Genomic DNA, 22,851 nt, shown 5'->3' with positions numbered 1-22,851 from the left:
ACCCAGGCTGCCCTGTGATAGTAATTCTTGCTACAAGTAAAACAACTCCTCCTCCCCAAACTGAGTAAGCTTGATCTCTCTTTGTAATATATTCACATTGAGCTTGGGATAAATAGCTAACCTCTAGAGTTTAGAATTTCTTTTTCATTCTTCCTGGTATTCTTTACAACCTCAGTTCATTTTTGACATATCATTTTCCTACCGTTCTACCAAGTCTGGCATACTTAAAAAAAAAATGATCACAAGTTTCTCTTGCCTTGTTGTATCCTTCTGGTTCACTCATAAGAGAGCTTCTTGGGTGGTTGCATTGATGCTTCAGCTTGCATGCTTGCACGTATGCACACGTTTCCTCACCAATGTCATTTATGATTGCGTTGTCAGCGGTTCTTCCTGACGTGTTTTCCCTGACTCGGTGGTTTCTGATTATGTAATTATCCTTATTTGTTTCTCTTGGTTTGTAAAGTTTAAGATACCAGCCCTTTTTGAATTTTACTTTTGTTTCTGAAGACTTGTCTGTTTTCTAGGAATAAGTCTCCATTTGCCAGTTTTCCTTTATTCTGTTCCTGGCGGTCCCTCATTTGACAGTTACACATCCAAGATAACAGGATCATTTTCTTCCCCTGTTCTCTTTGAAGTTCCCAGTTTGAGGCTTTAGTTCACCAGTCACTTCATATTGTTGGTCAGAGTTTAGTTAACTTTTCTTGCACTGTTTCTCGACTTCTGGGAGGTGAAAGCATCTTTCAGCAGAATTAGACTTTGAATAGCTTTCTGAATAATCAAAATTCCCAAACACTCCATTGTCATCTCTGCTAGTTCTGCACAGTTTATCAGGAAAGCATCCTTCATACCTTTGATATAGTTGAGCAGTCTTACTTCTGCTTCCCTTCCCCCTAACATCTCCCAATTCTTTACCATGACTCTACCTTCAAGTTCATCTGTTTCCATGAAGTTGAACTCTTAACATGTAAGACAAGCTTCTTTCCCTTAATCAGATTGATTCCTTGGAAATCAGGTAGACATCTCCTTATCTCTGCTCCCTTTTAAGCATGGACTAGCTGAACTTCAGTGATTCTTGTGAAGTCCTGTTAACCAGATTAAAGTTTTAATCTCAGTATTTTACTTCTAATCTGCATGTTAATGCTTGGTGCCTCAGGCCCCCACTTTTGTTTCTGATCTTTTCCTTGTGAGTTTCTGGGTATTTTCTCCACCATTATTCTTCTTCACAGAGCTATTAAATGTTATAGCATTTGGTATATAGTATTTTTGAAGCTTTTCTTTTTTATTCTGTTGTTTATTTCAGTTTAAACCTGGTTTGTTAAGGTCGCCTGGGTGGCGAGGTCAGTTAAACATCAAGCTCTTGGATTCCGCTCAGGTTGTGAGATCCCTGAGTCAGGCTCTGTACTCAGTGGAGAGTCTGCTGGAGGTTCTCTCCCTCAGCCCCTCACACTCGTGTGTGTGTGTGTGTGTGTGTGTGTGTGTGTACTTTCTCTCTCAAATAATTAAATTGTAAAAAAAAGAAAAAAAGAAACCTGCTTTATCAGGTTTGGACATTTTCTACCAAAAAAGTAGTTATTACAGTGAACTGTTTTCTGTCTCTTGCTAAGAACCTACAATTATATCTTAAGTCTTGATCAAAAATAAAACTCTGCATTTTAACCATGTTTTTGTAGCCAGCTATTCATTTCTGTGAACTTCCTTCTCTTTCAAGTCACAGCCTTTAGGCAATGTTCTGAACTTTTGTTTGTAGGTTATCTGCTTTGGGTTAATTATCTGATAGTGCTGGTGGCCTCTGTTAAAATAGGTACACATTTTGGTTCTATCTCTATGAGATCACTCACATTTATCTGCTAAAAGTTAAGGTGAATAAAAATTGTTAAGATGCGTTGTGGAATTTGGTGAACCATTAAATGTCTTGCAATTCAAAAATTCTGTTATTGTATAATGAAAATTAGGGGAACCTATGTATTCACATGTGAAAATATTCCCACATTATAACTTTTTAAAAGACCTCTTTTTTGAGTTTTTTCCTTAAGATTTGAGATTATAAATCTTTCTTCGGTTAGCATTCCTTATTGCTTATAAAATGTTTTTGAGTTTCCCTAAAATAGCAATATTTATCTTAAAGGTAGAAATAAGCTAAATGTCCATCAACAGATGAATTAATAAATGAAATGTGGTATATACTTATGGTGGAATATTACTCAGTCCTAAAAAAGAATGACATTTTAATGCATGCTGCAGCATGGATGAAACTTGAGGACATTATACTAAACAATAAACCAGACAAAGAAAGCATAACTATTGTATAATTCAGTGTTTATGAGATACTCAGAATAGTCAAATTCTTAGAGAAAAACAGAATAGTGGTTACCAGGGACTAGAGGTAACTAGGATAAAAGGGGAATTATTATTTGATGAGTATAGAGTTTCAGTTTGGGATGATAAAAACATTCTGGAAATAGTGATGATGGATGTATAATAATGTGAATGTACTTAATGCCACTGGTACCCTTAGAGAAGTTTAAAATGGCAAATTTTATGTTATGTATATTTTGCCACAATAATAATAAAAAGAACTATACTCATGTATCAAAGTGGCCTGCCAGCAAGTTACTGTAATCTGAATTGAGTGGTTAAATGGATCAGTGAGTATCACTGGACTGGCACCAAGGTGATGATGTCATGGCCGTGTTGCCCTGAGTTTCCCTTCCATTAGGTGTTGAAATCCAGAATGAGAAATGTGCTGGAAATCCAGCTCACAGTTATAGGACATCCTAGTTAGAAGCAACTCTTCAAACATAACCTTCTCATAAAGCTGTGTCCACACTGAAATCCATACCCTTAGGTTGATGACATTTCCTCCACAAAATATTTTTTGGCTTGCTCCTCAGGTAAACTTGTTTAGATAACAGCCAACCATGTACCTTTGCTAACCATAATCTTATTTCTGCTGCACAGATATAAGTGCAATTAGTGAAGGCCATGACCTTAGATTAAAAGCTTAAATGAAATGCTTAAGAACCTCAAATAGTCTCTGTTAACCACTGATCCAGCGTGCCTCTGCTTCAAGACATTTAGCTGCTCCAGCACCAGTGGCTTGATATTCATTTGATTTGGTTTCTTCACTGATGTAATTTGATTATTACATGTAAATAATTCTCCCTCTTACTTTTTGCTCTCAGAGTAGGCAGGAGGCTGCATCGTGTATGGACACAGGCAGCATGGAGGCGGGCTCTCCACTACTTCTCACAGACCATTCTCTCCACCTGTTCATCACCTCGATGGTTATTATGTACAACATTGTTTCCATTTTTCTTGCAGTTTCACCACTCTGATTGCCTTTCAACCTGGCTACTTCATTTCATTGCCACTAACTACCTCATCTTCAGCCAAAAGCCTGAATTTCAGGATCTTTCAGGTAGATTGCCAATTTACTATTTTGAAAAAAAACAAAAACAAAAAACTTTGTCCTTTGTTCTTAGGTTTGAGACATAGCTTGTAGGAATAGTAATTGTTTTAAAAAAAAGGTCAAAGAAAAAAGTCAGTGTAATACATTCCTCTTAAGTACACAGTGTGGTAATTGAGGATATGTTAACTTACAGTCATCTGGTTATAAAAGTAGTTTGACTTGTGTTACACAAGAAGCTTCCTAATGATTGTTTCATAGCTCACATCCATTTTTAAGTGTACCTTTTTCCTGAAGTAGACAGATAAGGTGGCCTCAGGTGGCACTTCATTGTGATAAGTGATATCTTGGCTTTAACCACGAGAGTCAGAAGCAAAATTTAAACAGTACAGATTTAAAACTTTTTTCTTATGAAGGAGTTGTAACTATCATTTATTATTTATAATATGTAGTTCTATTGTTCTGCTATCTATGTTTATTTAAGTATATCTGTATAGGGATCCATCATATTATTTGGAAACAACAGTTTTTATATTGATCAAAGAATGTTGCAAAACTTACTGACCAGAGAGTATACATCATGTGATCTTTTAGGTAAATTGTAAAGATTAAAACCAATCAAGCTTCATCTTACTGTGCTACATGAGATAAAAGAAAATGAGAACAGAATAGTCATCAGAGGAGACAGTCAGTTTTGGACATGATGATTTGCTCATGTTACTTAGAATAGGCTCAAGAAATAATCAAGTTAAAAGGCAAAAAAGATAGCCTAGTTAAATAGTTTTTTTTTTTTTTAAGATTTTATTCATTTATTCATGAGAGACACAAGGAGAGAGAGAGGCAGAGACACAGGCAGAGGGAGAAGCAGGCTCCATGCAGGAAGCCTGATGTGGGACTCAATCCCTGGTCTCCAGGATCAGGCCCTGGGCTGAAGGCAGGTGCCAAACTGCTGAGCCACCCAGGGATCCCCAGTTAAGTAGTTTCAAACTCTATAAACAGGGAAGTATCCTCGGAGATACCTGCAGGCTCTTTGAGGTCGGGGCAGCAAGTGGGGAGTGACTGAGGGAAGAGGGGAGAAGGAAACAGAGAACTTGAAATTTGTAATTCTTGGACTCCCTGGCCCTTCAACTAAGGTAGTTCCACTTTTAACTTTTATATCTTAGAATTCTGCATAAAATTTTACTTATAAAAGATAACCTGCTGCTAAAACGTTTGAAAATCTCTGGCTTTTTTCAACTTCTTGCACAGTTAAGGAAATCAGGAAACAGTCTATTTTTGGCAGATATATTCAGTTAGTTGACAAACATCATATGCCTATTGGGAGGCTTCTTATATAAAATGTAACTATTAGTGCAATAGAGCAACATAGTAAAGCAGAATATAGATATTTACTAACCATCTACTTTGTGTAAGAAAGAAACAAGTTCTATTCCTAGAGAGAAAACATTGCTGCTAGTAGGGGCATTCTTTAAGAAATCAATTCACAATGAAAGGAGTGAACATTGTGATTTTTAGAACCACCTTTGTTTTGCTGCCTTAGGTCCCCTTCATTCATAAGAGAAGAGTAAGATTATTTTCCATTTACTGTCTTGTGTAGGTGAATGCCACACTCTTACAGCCTATAAATCCTTTGAGTTATAAATTTTTGTTTTATTTTATTATTTATACAATTGACTATAAAGGGTGGTATAACCACCTGGCATAGTGTGGACCACACACTCCAGGGTGTGATCCGGGAAGGTAGGGTAAGAAAAAGAGGCTGTGTCCTTGATTGTCTTATGTTCCTTTGATGGGAATTAAAAAAGGCATCATGAATGCTCTGATTCAGTGGTACCTGTTTATATTCAGGACCTGCTGTGATGTGTCCTTGTGGGGCAGAGAAAAAAGCCCCTGGTGGTTAAGGGAGAATTAGTCTAATTTAGAGGTGGCACACTGGGAATCTGTGGATCAAAAGTAGCTGATTATAGTCTGCCAACGGGTTTTATTTGGACCACATGATATTACTTTTTTTAGTGTCACCATTTAAAGAGATTAACATGTCACATCTTAAAAATCCAAATTTCTGGCTTCTTTTGAAAAGTTGGAAGATCTGATTACCTTGGACCCATCTTCCCACATGGCAGCAAACTGGAACTTAGCTATGCATTTAAAGGAGCATGTCTCCTCCAGAATGTTCTAGTTGCCCCTCTGTGTTGTCTTACATTTGAACTGCTTCACATGGTCACTTGAAGTTAGAAGGGTTCTTGGTACAATTTATAGCTCCCTTAAATACTATCCCATTTCCAGTTTCAAAAATCATCACGTTTTTATTGGAATTCTGTGAACTGTTTTCTCCTGCTTGAGAATTCTTCTTTAGAGGTGGTTAGCAATTGAAAAGTGAGACTAGACAAGATGTCATGTTAATGCTGGTATTGATACATCAGAACTCAGTTAAATAGTTCATTAAATATTGGATGTATTTTATGTGTTGGACTCTTAAAAACAAAGAGCAATGCATAGGAATATAAGTTACCCTTAGCATTTACGGATTCATTATTCTCACAGTTTAATTTAGCTCAAAATTATGTAACATATTATATAATATGGAATTTTTTTTGTTCTGATTTGGTTTTTGCTGGCTGCCAGAGCTTATCTGTGGTAATTTTTCTCTCTCTCTTTCTAAATCTCAACCAAGGGAGTAGTCTTATGTCACCTTTTCTTACTAGTGAAACCTACATCTAACTTCCCTGAGCTGCTAGGAAGTTTCTTTTTGTCCAGGTTTCTTTTTGTAGCCTGGATCATGACCTCATTAATCTGAATCATAGTATATGAGGTCACAAAGTAGGTGGAGAAGTGGGAACTGATTCAGTAGAAGGAAACTTAAGTACTCACAGAAGGGAATACTGATGAGAAGCAAGCTGATTCACCCAGCAGAATACCAAAAAGCCTTAGAAATCTGAGAGACCAGGTATTCCAGAAAGCAGAATGAGGCTTGGGGCCGACAGCTGTAGAATTAGTTGAAGGTTATGAAGAAGGGGGCACCTGGGTGGCTCAGTCAGCTGAGTGTCTGACTCTAGGTTTTGGCTTGTGTCATGGTCTTAGGGTTGTGGGGCTCTCTTAGCATGGGGTCTGCTTGAGATTCTCTCTCTCTTCCTCCCCCCTTTGCCCAGCTCACATGTGTGCTACCTCTTTAAAAGATATAAATAAGTAAGACCTTTTTATTGATTTTTTTTTTAATTTATGAGAGACATGGAGAGAGAGAGAGAGAGAGAGAGAGACATAGGCAGAAGGAGAAGCAGGCTCCATGAAGGGAACCCGATGCGGGACTCGATCCTGGAATCCAGGATCAGATCCCAAGCCGGAGCCAGACACTAAAACCACTGAGCCACCCAGGCACCCTAAAACCTTTTTTAAAAAAGTTATGAAAAAGCTTTACTGCACTCCATCCCACCCAGGCAGGCAGCTCCTTCTCTTTCATCTTCCTAGGAGACGGGAGGTTTATTCTTGGAGATATTAAACCAAAAAAGTTATAGAATCACAAATTCCAGGTATAGCTGAGATTGGGTTAAGGAGCTGAATTGAGAACCTAGGGCTCATGTGAAAGTACACATTGTATATCAAGCCACCAGCCTCCTTCCTGTGTCCAGGTTCTAGAATGCTGGCACTGGGTAAAATTGAAGTGTCTTTGTTTGGCCTTGGAGAAAAAATATATAGATGCAATCATTTGTAACTTCCGTCAGTGAACCCAAAAGTATCTGCTCTGTTATTCTACCAATGAGTAAGTTCTACCCATGACCACAAGATATCCAAACAGGCATCTGTCTATCCAATCAGCTCACTCTTAAATGTAAGAATATAACTGAGGATCTTTAGGTATTTTAGGAAATATCTAACATGAAAGATACCAAAACCAAAAGAAAATTAATAAAAACAAAAGAGAAAGAATTTAGAGGAACAAAGAATAGAAAAACAGCCTTTAAAAATCCTAAAATTAATGTCCTCAGAGAATAAGAGACACAAATCTACAAAGCAGGATAGAATGTTATTTATAAAGAAACAATATTCAGAGAGACAGAAAGTAGAATGGTGGTTGCCAGGCCTGGGGAGAAGGGGAAATGGGGTGTTGTTTAATGGGTATAGAGTTTTAGTTTTGCAAGATGAAAAGAGCTCTGGAGATTGATTGCATAACAATGTGAATGTACATAACAATACTGCATATATACGTAAAAGTCATTGAAATAGTAAATTTTATGTTATATATGCTTTATCATCGTTTAACAATACAAAAACAAGAAATTGTTCTTGGAAATTACAAACATGATACCGAAAACAAAACTAAACAAAAAAGCATCTAAATAAATAAGAGTTGAAACAACTACATGTGAGTTGAAAGATAAAGATGAGGGGATCCCTGGGTGGCGCAGCGGTTTGGCGCCTGCCTTTGGCCCAGAGCGCGATCCTGGAGACCCGGGATCGAATCCCACATCGGGCTCCCGGTGCATGGAGCCTGCTTCTCCCTCTGCCTGTGTCTCTGCCTCTCTCTCTCTCACTGTGTGCCTATCATAAAAAAAAAAAAAAAAAAAAAAAAAAAAAAGAAAGATAAAGATGAGGACATCTCCCAAAAAGTAGGACAAAAAGAGAGGAGAGAAACTTTTTTTAAAACTTTGAGCTCAATCCAAGAGATGAAGTATCTGATTAAAAGAAGTTAATACAGAATGAAATAGTGGAGAGGAAATTATCAAAGAAATAATACAAGAAATTATCATAGTCCTGAAGGACCCAAGTCTTCCTATTGAAAGGATCTGCTAAAAGCTCAGCTTTATGAGTGAACAAAGCCCATCACTAGAACATGGAAGAACACCAGCTATAAATAGAAAAACATAAAAGTTTTAAAAGAACACAGATGACTTGCCAAGAGCTATAAATCTGAACGGTAGTCGAGTACTTAATGACCTTAGAAACTAGAATGCAGTGGAATTCTGTTGTCAACATTCTGAGGGAAGTTGTCCACCTAGAATTCTGTACCAAACCAAATTACCAATTGTGTGTGAAGAGGATAAAGATGTTTCACCACAAGCAAGGTCTCAAAAATATTTCATATGTAACCCCTTTTTCAGGGAACTAATAAAGGTTATACTTCACCAAAAATGGAAAATAAACTGAGTCAAGGGCCTGGAGTCCAAGAGCTGGAAGCACGAAGCAGGCCTAGAAAGCAGGGCAGTGCAGGGCTCCGGTGAGGGTGCAGAGCTTGTTTGGTGACTGGCTGGGGAGAGAACAGAATCGAGAGGGCCTCGAAAAGTTTGGAAGGGTGAGGCAGCTACCAAGAAAACAATGAAAAACAAGTCTGTTGCCATCTCCAAGAAAAATACATCTCTCTTGGAAAAACAAAAGACTATAAATACTACTTGATGAAGCAGTGGATCAGATGTATATTGTTGCAAATCACATAATAATATAAATCCTGATGACTGATTTCACCAAAGCTGTGTTAAACAATTGTGGAAACCTTGAGTTTGGAAAGGTAGGGGATATGTAGCCAAGCTCGGAGCTCATCCGTTAAATAGGAAATCAATAGTTAATATCTAAACTTGATCCAAAATAAAAATATATGCAATTAACATTCTTTTTCTAAAAATTTTAGTGGAAGAACGCAGCTTTGTTGAAAAGCACAGATGGCCATCGAATATGTACTTGAAGCAGCTTGCGGAATACAGGAAGTATATTCACTCTCGGAAATGTCGTTGCTTAGTAATGTAACCCAGAGCTTTTATATACATTTGCTTATTATTATTATTATTATTATTATTATTATTATTATGAAGAAGGAGAAGAATGGGATACCTCTGTGTTCCATCAAGATTATGTGACTGAAGGCAATGTGGGCGTTAAAAGAATTAGCATACAGCTTAATGTGTTTGTTAGTTCTCTGAAAAAAATTACTCTTGTGGTCTTAAAAGGGAACAAAATATACCATAGGCTAAAACTATGGCTTCACCATCCTAGTATATAAAGCTGTCCTACAGCTAGTATTTCCTTTTAAGATGCCCTGTTGCTTTAGTGATATTGATACCCCTCCCAGTTAAGAAATATTTAAATTAAAAAAAATCATGTAGGATTAATTTAAATTTTTCATCATGTCTGATTAATTGCTCTATTAAAATAAGGGGCATTTTAAAGACCCAGTATGACTATTTCAATAATGAAGAATCCAGAGTAAAGCTGATCAATCTGATATTTTAGGAATAGAAATTTGCATGGGATTTTGAAAGTGAAATGCCACGTGGTTTCAAATGAGTGACAGTATTTGAACCATCATGAAAAGAATTTGTTTTTTATGTGGACAACCTAGCTGAGCCACCTGTCTCTTCCATGGGCAGGGAACCTAAACAGGGCTGGCTTTACGGCCATGTAACCTCTAGTGACACTGGGGCCCCATGCTTGGTTCGATGCTCTGCTGTTGCCATTTTGAAATTCTTGATAATGTTTAAAGAAAGGCCTTGCATTTTTGCTTTGTACTGGGCCCCCCAAATTATGTGTATCTCCTAGCAGGATATGTACTGTATTTTCTTGCTCAAACATCATTCTCTCTGAAACCAAAAAAAGAGGCACCGACATGGAGGGAAGAGCTCATATAGGATTTCCCATCCTTGGGGAAGTCTGTACCATCCAGGGCCTCTGCTCCACCTCGGCGGGCCAGAGAGACATGCTTTGTGTTTTCTCAGCTTTCAAACACTCACGGTTCTGGATCTGTCACAGTTGAACAAATGCATTCTTCCTCCTTCTCAGACTGGGATGTTGATAAAAGCAACTGATCAGTGTGAATTTAAAACAGTTATAAAGGTCCTCGTAGGAAGAGATGCTTTCTAGAGAACTTGCAATCAGTGGCTTAAGAGTTTTTGGTTTTGTGTACTTCTAAGCTTAAGGAGGTCAGCAGCTCAAATTGTTTGAATTCTTTCTGAGGACTGCAAGATTATTTAATGAGGAGCAGCATGAACCTTGTCCTTCAAGATAAGTCAGTAAGTTAAAAAGTCATAAATCAAAGACTCAGTACATAGAAAATGGTACTAGGATAGAAGTATAGTTTCCCTTGTATTACACAATCAACAGAAATAATTACATTGGAAGCTCACAAGCTGAGAGATGGAAAACCAGATTACTAGTTATTAACATCATTTTCATCTGTAATTCAGTATTGGGATGTATTTTTTTTTACATTTCTAATGACTTTTAAGGACACCGAGTGTTTCCAACTATTCAAACATTTGATGAAACAGTTTTATACCATAGTATTAGATATAATACGATACAGTTAGTCCTTGGATGGCTATCAACACTGTCAGAGTAGAACAGTAAAAATGCCCTATATATATCTTCCAAGAAACCTGATTTTAATTAGATCGTATTGGTGAAGATTACTGGAATGCATTTTATGTTTTTGTATTTTAATCACTTGAGTTAATCAACTCTTGGCAAATCCCATTTGATAAGGATAAGCATTGTAAACAATAAATGCGATAGTAGATTTCTAGAAATTCATCACATTTACAGTCTTTTAAACCACAGTGATAGCCTTATGACCTTATTTCATAAGCATAGTCTTTGCCCTATGTGAATGACAGCACTTAAAATTCTAAATCAATAACCTTTGAGGTAGGAAATGGAAAAGAATATTAAGTTTTAAAGCAAAATAAAGTATTTTCTTGGTAATACTATTTAACATTTACATAGACCATAGATACTTTTTAAGTTGTTTGACCTGGATGGAAGTTGAGTTTGGAAGCTGGTGCTCTGTAGGTATTGGTTGAGATTGTCGATTTTATTATGAAAGTTCTTTACCACCTGTGTGAGAGACTCAAACACATTGATGTCGTGGCTCCTCAGAGCTAGTCAGAACAGTAATCAAATTAGTTTTTAAATCTAGACTCTTCAGTACCTTTGAATTAACTCAATTTAAAATAACAAGAAATTTAAGAGTACTTATAAACTATCTTGGAGAAATGAGTGCTCCTTTTGAGTTTGTTTTGTTTTTAATTGAAAGAGTATTTCTAGATGAATGTACGCTTTGTGTTCATCTCTGCTTCAATATATTCACCAATCATTTTAATTAGAGAAGATACTGAGTGATAGAACTAAGGCCTCTTCTTTCTGGGCCAGGTTTTCACCTTAAATAACCCTTTGTATACTTCTGACTACTCTCTGTTCCTATTATAAAAGAGTAGGTTTATAAAATAGAAGTTTCAGTAACATAACTGAAATTCACCCGTCCAGGCCAGCATGGTGGCCTCCTATTGGACAGTGGCAGAAAACCGAACAATTGGATAAATTTAACTTCCAAGACAGCTAAACTTTTCAATTGTAATTTTAAAAACTACACTACACTGATGTACTTACTTAGGAAAAAAAATTTCCTCGAGTACTTTATTTTATTTAATGCTTCTGTTTAATTCAATCTTTAATAATTTTGCTAAGAAGGGTATGTGTGTATTTTAATATAGCCTGACCTGAATTTATATGTTTTTAGTTTTAGTATTTAACATTTTGTAACAAATAAACCTTTTTTTAAAACAAGTTTAACATGGTGTCCTACAGTTCTTTAATCTCAGATGTTGAAATGCTGGATGGAATAAATTTGGGAATACTGTCTGTTTCTCAAGCATAATTATGTTTCTTGGATAATCTCCATAGAATATTGCTGATGTTGTAGATGCCTGTGAGAAGATAAAGAAATTTATATTGCCTATAGCAGCTTGTACCAGAATTTCTCTTAACAAAATAATTGCCTTTATGCAGAAAAATGCATTGATAATTATTTAGCATGGAAGTGAGCCCTATGGGCTTGAGTATTGGTTGGGGCCAAGACTTTTGAGAAGTAGAGAAGCCACTCTGCATAATTAAGGGTTAAGAAGTTGGAATTTCCCAACCCAATGAAAAGGCATGCTACTAAAGGGAAGAAAATACTTGCAAACATTTATCTTATAAGAATTAATATCTAAAAAGTATAAAGAATTCATACATCTCAAAAGTAACAAAGCAAAATAAAACAATGTGATTGAAACATGGGCAGAGAATCTTAACAGAGATTTTTTTCCTAAAGAAGACATAGAGAAGGGCACCTGGGTGGCTCAGTGGTTGAGCTTGAGCCTCTGCCTTGATCCTGGGTCTTGGGATGAGTTCCACATCAGGGTCCCCTCAGGGAGCCTGTTTCTCTCCCTCTACCTATGTCCCTGCCTCTCTCTGTATCTCTCATGAATAAAGAAATTTAAAAGAAAAAAATTTTTTAAAAAGAAGAAGACAGAGGTGGTCAACAGGCACCTGAAAAGATGGTTCAGTGGAGAAATCCAAATCAAAACCACAAGGAAGTATCCCCTCACACCTGTTAAAGTGGCTATTATCAAAAAAGATGAGATAACATGTTGGGTAGGATGTGGGGAAAAGGGAACTGTCATACAGTGCTCGTGGATATGTAGATTGGTGCAGCCACTATGGAGAACAGTGTAGAGGTTCCTCAAAAAATTAAAAATAGAACTACCATATGATCTAGCAATTCTACATTTGGGTATTTATCTGAAAAAAAAAATGAAAATACTAACTTGAGGCGATCTCTGCACGTCCATGTTCATTGCAGCATTATTTACAATAGCCAAGACATGGACACAACCTAAGTGTCCATCAGGGATGAAGGGATAAGGAAAGTGTGGTGTATACGTACAATGGAATTTATTCACATATTAAAAAAGTATGAAATCTTTCCATTTGTGACAACGTGGATGAACCTTGAGGGGGGTTACGTTAAGAGAAATAAGTCAGAGAAGAACAAATACCATGTGATCTCACTTATATGTGGAATCTGAACACAACAGACTAACTGTGGTGATCATTTTGCAGTATATACAGATAGTGAATGGTTATTTGTACACCTGAGACTAATACAATGTTACATGTCAGCTATATCTTAGTAAAAAAAAAAAAAAAAGAAGAAGAAGAAGAAGAATGTGGGACTTGCCAGGCCTGAGGAGGCCAGATAGGAGAGGAAGAAAGACAAGATGATCATAACATGAAAATGGTTTGTGCACTATAATCTCTCCCCAGGTTAGCAAATTGCTAGTAAAGTCTGCTAAACTCATAAATGCCTCCACTGTTCCCCTGGAATTATGTTGCAAACACAAATCTGCCCTGGCAATACGCTCTTCTAGAGGAACCCCATGCCTGTAGAAGAACCTCCACAGCCCTCACTGTCATCGCAGGCTTTCATAACTAGCCTCGACTGTTTTAAAAGCCTTGACATGGGGATCCCTGGGTGGCTCAGCAGTTTAGCGCCTGCCTTTGGCCCAGGGCGTGATCCTGGAGTCCCGAGATCGAGTCCCGCGTCAGGCTCCCGGCATGGAGCCTGCTTCTCCCTCCTCCTGTGTCTCTGCCTCTCTCTCTCTCTCTCTCTCTCTGTCTATCATAAATAAATAAATCTTTAAAAAAAAAAAAAAAAAAAACCTTGACATGTGGAAGACGGACTCTTCCATGGCTTGGGTTGGGTTGCCATTCCCTGGGTATTTGCAAACTCATGCATATCCTGTAAAACCCCACTTAAACATCCTATCTCTTTTGCTCTCTACGAGGTTAAGAATTGCTTCTGTGTGTGAATAAGAATGAATTGCTTCTACAGGTGTTTTTCCTTAGCTCCTTATTCATACCTTTTATGGCACTGAATGCATTTTAGGTATTTATGGAGGGTGGTGAATAGTCAGCTGTAACTTGAGGGCAGGGGGACAGTGTCTTGATTTATCTTCATGACCCCTCCGTAACCCTCCGACAAGTATGAGACTGACATAGACCCTGTGTAATAAATGGCCCTGAAAAGGCCAGGTTGCTTCCATTGGACCAATAATCAAAAACTTGTTAATTCCAGGAAGTAGTGTGCTCACTCTTGAAGCTTTGTTTGCCCTGTGTCAGGAGTGGCCTGAGTCAGCTGGCACGTGGGACATGGAGTGACCATGATGGCTGGTTCTCTGGGGACTCAATGAACAGAATGGAAGAGCGGTAAGTTCTGCACCATTGAGGGGGGTGCAGATCATGTACAAAGTGACCTGCCTGGGAGTCGCCATGGAAGGTCAGCAGAAAGATGAGCTGGGGGGACAGAAGTTTCTGCTGTGAATAAGGAAGGGGAAGCAGCTCCCAGCGTTACACACAGTGTTTGCATGCAAATGAGCCTGTAACTGCCCTGAGCGACTTCCTTGGCACTCGAAGCTAGTTCTCAAATTCTTAGTTGTCCTGCTGGACTGTCAGAGCTTAATACTCTTGAAGGCTGAGCTCAGCTCCTCATGTATGACTTAGTGCCCGTCTTGTTTTGTTAACAGGAATGAGTGTCCTTTAATTTATTCCTTCTTCCTCTAGCAGCTACATCATTACTGGAATGTTTTTCTCTTAATACTTAAACCTTCTCTGACTCCACAAAGTTGCCAGAGGTTTAGTCTCTGCTGTGTTCAAGCAGAGCAATTCGACAGCCAAAAGATATTAAAAAGGTTTCTCATTCTTTTTATTTTGTAGTGTTACCATTTTCTAATAGGTAATATGTTTGTGAGGCTGAAAGCTCAAAACAATACAAAAAGTATACTTTGGGAAAGGAGTCCTGGCTCTCATGTGTTTTCCTTCACCCCGTTTCCCACATTCCCCATAGTAATCACTTGCATCTGTTTCTTAGGCATCATTACAGTGTTTACTAACATGAATATGAGCACTGAAAATGCATATTTTCATTTTCCTCCTGTGGTAGACAGAACAATAGCCCCTCCCCCCCCTTAAAAATATCCACATTCTAATCCCCAGAACCTGTGAATGTTACTTTTCAGGGCAAAAGGGATTTTTGCAGGTTTGATTAAGTTAAGGATTTTGAGATTGTTCTAAATGGGTCTCTCGTAACCCCAAGTGCCCTTAGGAGAAGGAAGAAGTGCAGTAAGAGTACAGGAGGCAATGTGGGGAGGAGGGGTTTGAAAATGAGACAGGGGTTCATGAGCCAAGGAAGAAAGGGAGTCCCCAGAAGCTGAAAAAGGCAAGGGAACAGATTCTCCCCTGAGCCTTCAGAGGGAACCCTGCTGACAGCATTAGCCCCTGCAGACCGATTTTCGACTTCTGACTTCCAGATCTATAAGAAAACAGATTTGTGTTGCTCTAGGCCTCTCGGTTGTGATCATTTGTTACAGCAGCAACAGGAAACTAATACACCCTTTTCCTTCACACAGAGGCGACGTGAATGACGTCCTTTGTCCTCAGTACCATTTAAGGGGGCAAGTAGGGTCTCAGTACCTTTAACTCTGTAATTTATTAAGCCAGCTCTTCTCAAACTATAGTCGTCATCAGAATTACCTGAAGGGCTTTTTAAGAAGCAGAATGCTGGGCCCCAGCCCAGAAGTTCTGAATTTGCGGGTCTTGGCTAGTGCCCGGGAATTAGCATCTGAAACAAGTTCCCAGGTGAGGCCCATGCCACTGGTCCACAGAAACCGCATAGACAACACTTCCATGTCTCTTGGGTCTGAAGCATGCACCTGCCCTACTCCAGGGCCTCCTCCCTCCCCGTCCTCTATCAGTTTGAACTTTGACCTCTAGACCCAAGGCCCACCTCTGGGTCCTTGATAGTTTTTCTAGCTCTGTTACGCTGCTCTCATTTTTCTGATTCTGCTTCTTAAAGAGTTTAAGCGAAAGCCAACAGTTTCCCTCGAGACCTCGGCCTGTGCTGCAGCCAGGCAAAACCCAGCTTCCCAGCATGATTCCTCTTTATTGGTGGGGGTGAGGGTGGTGAGTGGGGGAGAGTCAGACGCTCAAGGTCACACATTAAGCCTCCTACCGGACTCACCTCACATTACCGTTGACCTTCAGTCTCTTCTCAAACTCAAGGTTTCTCTGGGCTTATGCTGTGTGCTGCGTCTTTGACCCTCTTGCCAAGCAGGTGATGCAGGGCTCCGAATTCTCCGTGAATGAAAGTAAAACAACTTCCAGAAGGCCTTAGGCCCAGTCCTATGTATGTGCTCTTGAAAGGTTTAAAGAGGAAATGTGAGTCCCTAAATCTTTTTTGTTTACAATGACAGATTTTGCTACTGTTCCCCCAGTATACATTTTTTTTTCCTGAAAATTGTCTACCTCTTTGTTACCTAATTCTCTGATTAAAAAAAAAAAAAAAAAAAAAAAAAAAAAAATCAAGCTGCTGTAAGAATTGGAAGCAACACTGGAGCATAATCATAAATAATCTTTTTTTAAACTGAAGGTCCTAGAAGGTCAAAGCATGGTTAAACCAGTTTTGTGGGTCCCAGGAATGCTTCCCACAGGTGTCAGGGAGTTCCTAATAGCCCCTGTTCCCTTTACACAGGCTTGCTTCACTCCTCTGAATGCTTTGCCCTTCCTCCTGGTTGGAAGTCTTGCTTTTTGGCCTTTGCTTTAATATGTTTAAAGCTGGAGAAAAATAACTACAGTTTCCTCAGTTTCAGCTTTCATAAAATTTACACAGACCACTTTTATTTTCCTAGAAATTTCTAATTCTCTCCCCGTGGTCCCCATGGTAACTGGACACATCATTGTTCTTGGGTCTTACGTCCCCTTTGTTGGAAGAAGAGTAGAGTCGGTTTTCTAAGTTTATACTGACTTCCTCTGAGGAATGAATTGTCTCAGAGCAAACTGGGACATTTTGATGTAGAGTTACCTACCAGAACGCCTGAGAGGCCACAGATGGAACCCCTGGTAACGGGTAGTAGGAAGGCAGACTAGAATGTAGCAGTGCCCAGGTGAGGTTTGAATGATGTTCTTGAATAGATGGGAAGCAAAAGTGAAGGCATTTCCTTAGCAAGAATCCAAATATAAAGCAGATCCTTTGGATAAAGTAAATTGGGATTTATCGTAAAGAATTGCCTGGATATTTTCCTAAGCTGCATGCCACCAAGAAGACTTTCTCTTTCTAACCCTCATTACTTTGGATATGTTAAGAAAAGCTGATCTTGTATGGGACCTTAGTATTAGTAGGCACCAGGGGTACCCAGACTGCTATAGGGTACCAGGGCAGACATACTGATTGCTTGTTTCTTTCTTCATATATTTATGTCTCAGAACAGGAGTCCCTATCAGGTAGGGTTTGTGATACAAGAGGATATTTGGTTTAATCTTCCAAGCCCACCTAGCATTGCCCGTGGTTGAGAGAGGTGACGATCACATGCCTGATTTAACCCTTGGACTGGACTTTAACATAAAAATTTCCCAAATAGGGGTCCTCAGCTTTTAGCACCATTTTAGAAGCATAACAGCTGCTTAAGAAACATCTGTTGAATGTGAGAGGACACAGTTGTTGGAGAGCCCAGCAGACATACTAGGTCTGAGGCAACCACATTGACTGTTATGGCCCAGATGTCCCATCTCTGCTTAGGGACCAGGGGCCTTGGCCCTGGGGAGGGGCACAGGAGACACAATAGAAGCAGGGTGAGGCCCCACCTTACTGGCAGGGCCTTCGGTGAGTAGAAAGTGCTGGAGGCCAGGAGACACCCAGGAATAACTTTGGGAGACTCGGGAGGGGGGGCCTATGTCATACAGTCAGGAGTATAATTGAGTGAAATTTCTGTTACACTCTGAATGAATGAATTCATTGGAATTCCATAGGCTGGAATGAATTCCATAGGCTGATGGGGCCTGGGCAAATTGAAGTATCATTTATTATGTCACCATTACCACTTACTGCACGTCTACTAAGCATTTTGTCAGGCATTTTGCATGCATTCTTTCCTGTGGAAGAGACACTGGAGCATAGGAAGGTAGTCTGGTGGGCCGACTGATGAAGCCAGACTGCCTAGGTTGATTCAGATCCCAGCTCTACCTCCTGCTAAGTGACCTCAGACACGCAAAATGGCTTCTCCTGGACAGTGTGCATTGATGAAATGGAGCTGATGGATGTAGCAACTTCCTAGTTTCATGGGGAGAGTCAGTAAGGTCATATGTGTAAAATGCTGAAGCCAGTGTCTGGCACAGAGTTAGCACTCTTAAAAGTTTTAACTGTTATTATCATCTTATCATCCCAGCAACGGAGTGGGCCAGGTGCTGTCAGTAGGTCCGCTTTAAAGTGAGCACAATGAGGAATAGCCTAAGATCACATTGTTAATAGCCAGCACAATGGAAAGAAGGAGAGCTTATTCCAAAGCCCACATGCTCTACCGAGTAGCAAACAGCGTCCCCACCCTTCTCCCAGGAAAGTCCCACCTTCTCCCAAGGTCTACTCTGACCATGATTCTTCAAGTGCTATGACTGGTTAACATAGCTACCTGGTAGTTAATATTTGAAGTAAATAACCCGGACTGAAGCCTGGAAAACAATCAACATATCCTGGCAGGAAGTGATCAGAGCAAAAGGTACCTGGTTGTAAGACACATTCAGCCCCAACAGTCAGAGAGTGAAGTTTCCCTGTTAATCCTCTTGCATCTTAATTAATTTTAATTAGTGAATTTTAATTCTCATAAGAGCCCAAACTGAAGAGATTTCCTTAGCCACAGGCATACAGCTAGGACGTAGCCCAACCAGAATTTGAATTCATATATATATATATATATATTATACACAGATATATATACATATATATACATGTATATGTATATATATGTATATATATCTGTCCATACATATATATACATGTATATGTATATATATGTATATATATCTGTCCTTGGAATAGCAATTTCAGGTCTTAGGCCAGTTCCGACTGGAGCTTTACAACTTTGATGAATGTGGTTTCATTGAACTGTACATGGGTGGGTACAGTTACATGAGCTACAAAACATGCCTAAATAAAGTTAATTTTTTAAAAAAGGAAGAAGGAAATGAAAAGGCAGAAATGTAGTTAATGGGGGAGCAAGAGAAGGGAGGAAGAAGGAAGGAAGGAAAGAAAATAAAACAAAAGTAGCTAGAAAAATGTTTTCTAACTGGTCTAATAACCACTGTAAACCTATGGCTCAGTGAAGACCAGCAAAACTGGATAAAAACTTTTATTTCTGGATAAATGGATTTAGAGCACAATTGATCCTACCTGTTATGACCCTAAGTCACCTCCTCCCATATCATCCCTCCAGGCTGGAGATACCTCTCAGGGAGCCGTTTCCCCACCGTTCAGCCATTGTTGTCTTCTTCCTGTATCTCAGGGAAAGGAGAGAGGTTGTAAGTTTGTTTGTATTTGGGGTCTGGTGAGGCTAAGAGCAGAAGGTTTTTTTATTTTTTGTTTTTAATAAACTTTATTATTTTTTAATATTTTACTTATTGATTCACGAGAGACAGAGAGAGAGAGAGAGGCAGAAACACCAGCAAAGGGAGAAGCAGGCTCCTCACAGGCAGCCCAATGTGGGACTTGATCCTGGGACCCTAGGATCACACCCTGGGCCGAAGGCAGGAGCTAAAGCGCTGAGCCACCCAGGGATCCCCTAATAAACTTTGTTTTTTAAAGTAGTTTTAGAACCTACTCAATAAAATTGAGCAGAAGATACAGATATTTCCCATATACCCCTGCTTCTGCACATGCGTAGCTTTCCCCATTATCCACATCCCCCACCAGAATGGTGCATTTGTTACAATTGGTAGACTTACACTGATACATGGTCTATTTCTGGACTCTGTTATGTTCCATTTATCTATTTGTCTATTCTTATAGACACTTAATACCACAACATCTTGATTACTAGAGTTTTTTTTTTTTTTAAGATTTCATTTATTTATTCCTGAGAGACACACACACACAGAGAGAGAGAGAGAGAGAGAGAGAGAGAGAGGCAGAGATACAGGCAGAGGGAGAAGCAGGCTCCATGCAGGAAGCCCGATGTGGGACTCGATCCCCCGTCTCCAGGATCAGACCCTGGGCCGAAGGCAGTGCCAAACCGCCAAGCCACCTGGGCTGCCCAGATTACTAGAGGTTTTTATAATTAAATTTTGAAGTCAGGTGGTGAAGTCCTTGACATCCTCCAGCTTTATTCTTCTTCAATATTGTATTCAGTATTCTGAGTCTTTTGCCTCTCTGTATAAACTTTAGAATGAGTTTATCAACATCCAAGAATAGTCTCTGGGATTTTGACTGGGATTGTATTGAGTCTATATATCAAATTGGAAAGACCTGACATCTTGACAATATTGACTTTATCTATCCATGAACATAGAATATCCTTCCACTTGTTTAGTTCTTGGATTTTGTTTTTAATCAGACTTTTGTAGTTTTCCTCATATAGATTTTTACATATTTTGTTAGACTTATACATAAGTATTTCTTTTGGAGGGGGTGCTAATATTGTGTCTTTAATTTCAAATTCCCTTTGTTGCTGGTATATAGGAAAGTGACTGATTTTTGTATATTACTCTTCTATTCTGCAACTTTGCTACAATTGCTTACTAGTTTCAGGAGTTTTTTGGCAAGTTTTTTTAGATTTTCTACATAGATGATTATGTCATCTATGAACAAAGACAGTTGTATATCTTTCTTCCCAATCCGTATACCTTTTATTGCCTTTTCTTGTCTTATTGAATCAGCTGGAATTTCCAGGAAGATGTTGAAGAGGGGTTGTGAGAGGGGACATTCCTGCCTCATACTGGATCTTGCTGGGGAAGTTTCAAGTTTGTCACCATTAAGTATAATGTTAGCTGTGGGCTTTTTGTGGATATTCTTTATCAAGTTGAGGAAGTTCCCCTCTATTCTGTTTACTGAGAGTTTTTAATCATAAATTGGTGCTAGATTTTGTCAAATGCTTTTTCTGAATTTTCTTGCAGTGTTTTTGATCTCTATCATTCCATTTCTTGGCATTTCCAACTCTCCACTCACATTGCCCATTTGTTCTTGCCTGCTGTCTGTCTGCTTTGTCCACTAAAACCCTTAGCATATTAATCATGGTTGTTTTAAATTCCCAGTCTGATAATCCCAACATCTCTGCCGTATCTATATCTGAATCTGTGCTTTCTTTCTCTTCCAATTGTGCTTTTTGTCTTTTAATATGCCTTACCATTTTTTCACGATGTACTAGGTACCTGCCATAAGTAAGACTATAGTAATGTGGTGGTATGATGTGTGGAGGGAAGGGAAGCCTTCTGTGGTCCTTGGAGTAGGTTTCAGGTTTTAGTGAGCCCATGCTTCTGGACTCTAAGCTTCACGTGTCAGCCCCCTCCTTCAGCCATGTAGGATAGGATGGCCAGACTAGAGTTGGGTATCTCCTTTTTCCCTTGTGGAAGACTACAGGGGGTTGAAATTGGGTTTTCCCCTCCCCCAGGTCAGTTAGTTTCTGATAAAAGCCCAGCAGCTTAGGCCCCAGTTAGAGTTAACTCCTAAGAATAGACCTTGTTAAGAAAAACAGAGTGTTCTGGAATTCTTCAGACGCTTTTTTTCCCCCTTTCCCCTGCTGGAAGCATGAAGGGACTTTTCTCCAGTATTTACAGTGAGAAGCTGGTTATAACTTCAGGAAGTAAAGCTCACAAAAGTGTGGGGGCCCCAGTCATCTGGGGGTGGCCTGTAGTCCACACAGAGCCTCCAGCAATTCGACAGTTACAGGTTTCCCTAGCCTGGCACTAATTCTCTTGGAGCTCCCTGCTCTGGTCAGTTGTGATTCTCTGCATCTGGCTGTCTTAACAATTTGGGAAGCAGTGGTTTACCCTGTGACTTCATTCCTCTTATGGATCTCAAGAACACTGGTACTGTTTTGGTTTATTCAGCATTTTACTTGTCATTAAGATGGAATATCAACTTCCAAGTTTCTTACGTATTGAATTGGATACAAGTGCGTAAGTTTTTAAAGTTTATCAGATAAAACGCTTAGATTCTCAAAATGAATGCAAATCTTGCAGCCAGCACATTGTGTAGCTCACATTGTGGTCAAACTCGTTTGACCATCAGACCTCCTTTTTCATGTGGCATGGAGTCATTGTTTTTAAGAACCTACTCTAGGAAACTCTGAGCACAGAGACAGTCCCTGCTGGAAAAATATCAGATCATTTCTTGTGGTTGTGGTTTGGTGCTCAGAGACCCGCAGAGGCCCTTTAGTCATTCTTTTGGACCAGGAAACACAGGTAGGTCTTCTTCACAATGAAAGGCCTAGTGAAGGGCAGTGTGGTTATCAGTATCTGCTCCTGAAGCCTACTAGGCTCAAATCCTAGCTCTGCAGAGAGACCCTGGGCAACTTACTTAACCTCTCTCGTGTCTTAGGTTTTACATCTTTAGAATGGAAATTATGGTGATAGTATTCGGCTTATCAGGCTGCCGTGAGGATCACATGAGTGGAAAACATGTTCAAAACTAGAATGAGCTTGGCACCGGGTGAGAGCAGCTGGGTCTTTTTTCCTAAGCTCCTTTTGTCATAACATCCAGACTTTTAGATTCTTTGTCAGCCAATGGGTATTCTATAGCCCTTTAAAAATGCCTAGGAAACATGGGATAAAATGCATTATACACTGACCTTCGGATGAGTTAACTGTTACCCGATACTGCTTTT

At 39.3% G+C, this 22,851-nt stretch overlaps 1 protein-coding gene and 2 long non-coding RNA genes across 5 annotated transcripts in view; 2 read left to right on the top strand and 1 right to left on the bottom strand.

The window, feature by feature from the left end:
• RHOBTB3 (Rho related BTB domain containing 3) overlaps positions 1 to 11,953 on the top strand; it is a 54,620-nt gene extending 42,667 nt beyond the window's left edge. The window contains exons 11-12 of one of the 2 annotated variants that reach the window (XM_072790875.1): positions 3,322 to 3,418; positions 9,027 to 11,953. In XM_072790875.1, the coding sequence (XP_072646976.1) occupies positions 3,322 to 3,418; positions 9,027 to 9,142 (213 nt within the window). In that variant the 3' untranslated portion in view covers positions 9,143 to 11,953. The remainder of the gene's footprint in view (positions 1 to 3,321; positions 3,419 to 9,026) is intronic. The other variant, XM_072790884.1, reaches the window with a different exon arrangement.
• The window catches only part of LOC140612854 (uncharacterized), a 42,557-nt gene extending 23,027 nt beyond the window's left edge, over positions 1 to 19,530 (bottom strand). For both annotated transcript variants that reach the window (XR_012013964.1, XR_012013962.1), the window contains exons 1-2: positions 19,425 to 19,530; positions 16,227 to 16,400 (exon numbers count right to left, since the gene is read on the bottom strand). This is a non-coding gene — a long non-coding RNA (uncharacterized lncRNA). The remainder of the gene's footprint in view (positions 1 to 16,226; positions 16,401 to 19,424) is intronic.
• The window catches only part of LOC140612850 (uncharacterized), a 20,232-nt gene continuing 11,348 nt past the window's right edge, over positions 13,968 to 22,851 (top strand). Inside the window, exon 1 of the long non-coding RNA XR_012013961.1 lies at positions 13,968 to 14,416. This is a non-coding gene — a long non-coding RNA (uncharacterized lncRNA). The remainder of the gene's footprint in view (positions 14,417 to 22,851) is intronic.

The sequence above is a fragment of the Canis lupus genome, chromosome 2 (assembly GCF_048164855.1).
Source record: "Canis lupus baileyi chromosome 2, mCanLup2.hap1, whole genome shotgun sequence".
NCBI classification, from domain to species: Eukaryota; Metazoa; Chordata; class Mammalia; order Carnivora; family Canidae; genus Canis; species Canis lupus.
This window is presented reverse-complemented; position numbering and strand designations above follow the sequence as displayed.